At 52.1% G+C, this 593-nt stretch overlaps 1 protein-coding gene across 1 annotated transcript in view; it reads left to right on the top strand.

Moving 5' to 3' along the window:
* LOC119582056 (gamma-aminobutyric acid receptor subunit alpha-1-like) overlaps positions 1-593 on the top strand; it is a gene marked incomplete at its 3' end in the record, with an annotated part of 210,639 nt that overhangs the window by 176,972 nt on the left and 33,074 nt on the right. Inside the window, 1 exon segment of the mRNA XM_037930297.1 lies at positions 323-543. Within this exon segment, the coding sequence (XP_037786225.1) occupies positions 323-543 (221 nt within the window).

The following is a 593-nucleotide window of genomic DNA, read 5'->3' as shown; positions in this document are numbered from 1 at the left end:
AGCTCTGTGAAACCCGACATACTTCCACAACGGCGTTCTACGTGCACATGACCGCGGCCGACAGTTATTAGGATCAACCAGAAGGGAATCCTTTCTATGAGGTAGGGAAAAAGGGGTACCTTTCATGCTCCTGTTTCTTTTATTACTGCGGTCCTAGTGCTAAATAATAATGCTAGGGTCCCTTTTTACAGTGGTTGCTCACTACTTTCTCTCAAACTTTTCTCCTTATTACCATCACTCTTACCCATTCATTCATCACGGAACGCACACAACACCCTCGAAGGGACCGTGCACTAACCCCGCCCCTCCCTTCCGCCCGCAGAAGTACTCGATGGAGTGTTACATGCGCCAGTACTGGAGCGACGAGCGACTCAAGTTCAACGGGCCGCTGGACCAGCTCACGCTCAACATCAAGATGCTGGAAGCTCTGTGGAAACCCGACACCTACTTCCACAACGGCCTCGGCTCCTACGTGCACATGACCACGCGGCCCAACAAGCTTATTAGGATCAACCAGAACGGGGACATCCTTTACTCTATGAGGTATGGGGAGGGGGTCCTCCATGCTCCTGCTTGCTACTGCGGGTACTAGC

Source organism: Penaeus monodon, chromosome 15, assembly GCF_015228065.2.
Source record: "Penaeus monodon isolate SGIC_2016 chromosome 15, NSTDA_Pmon_1, whole genome shotgun sequence".
NCBI lineage: Eukaryota > Metazoa > Arthropoda > Malacostraca > Decapoda > Penaeidae > Penaeus > Penaeus monodon.
The sequence above is the reverse complement of the archived record's forward strand: the minus strand, read 5'-3'. Positions and strand labels throughout refer to the sequence as shown.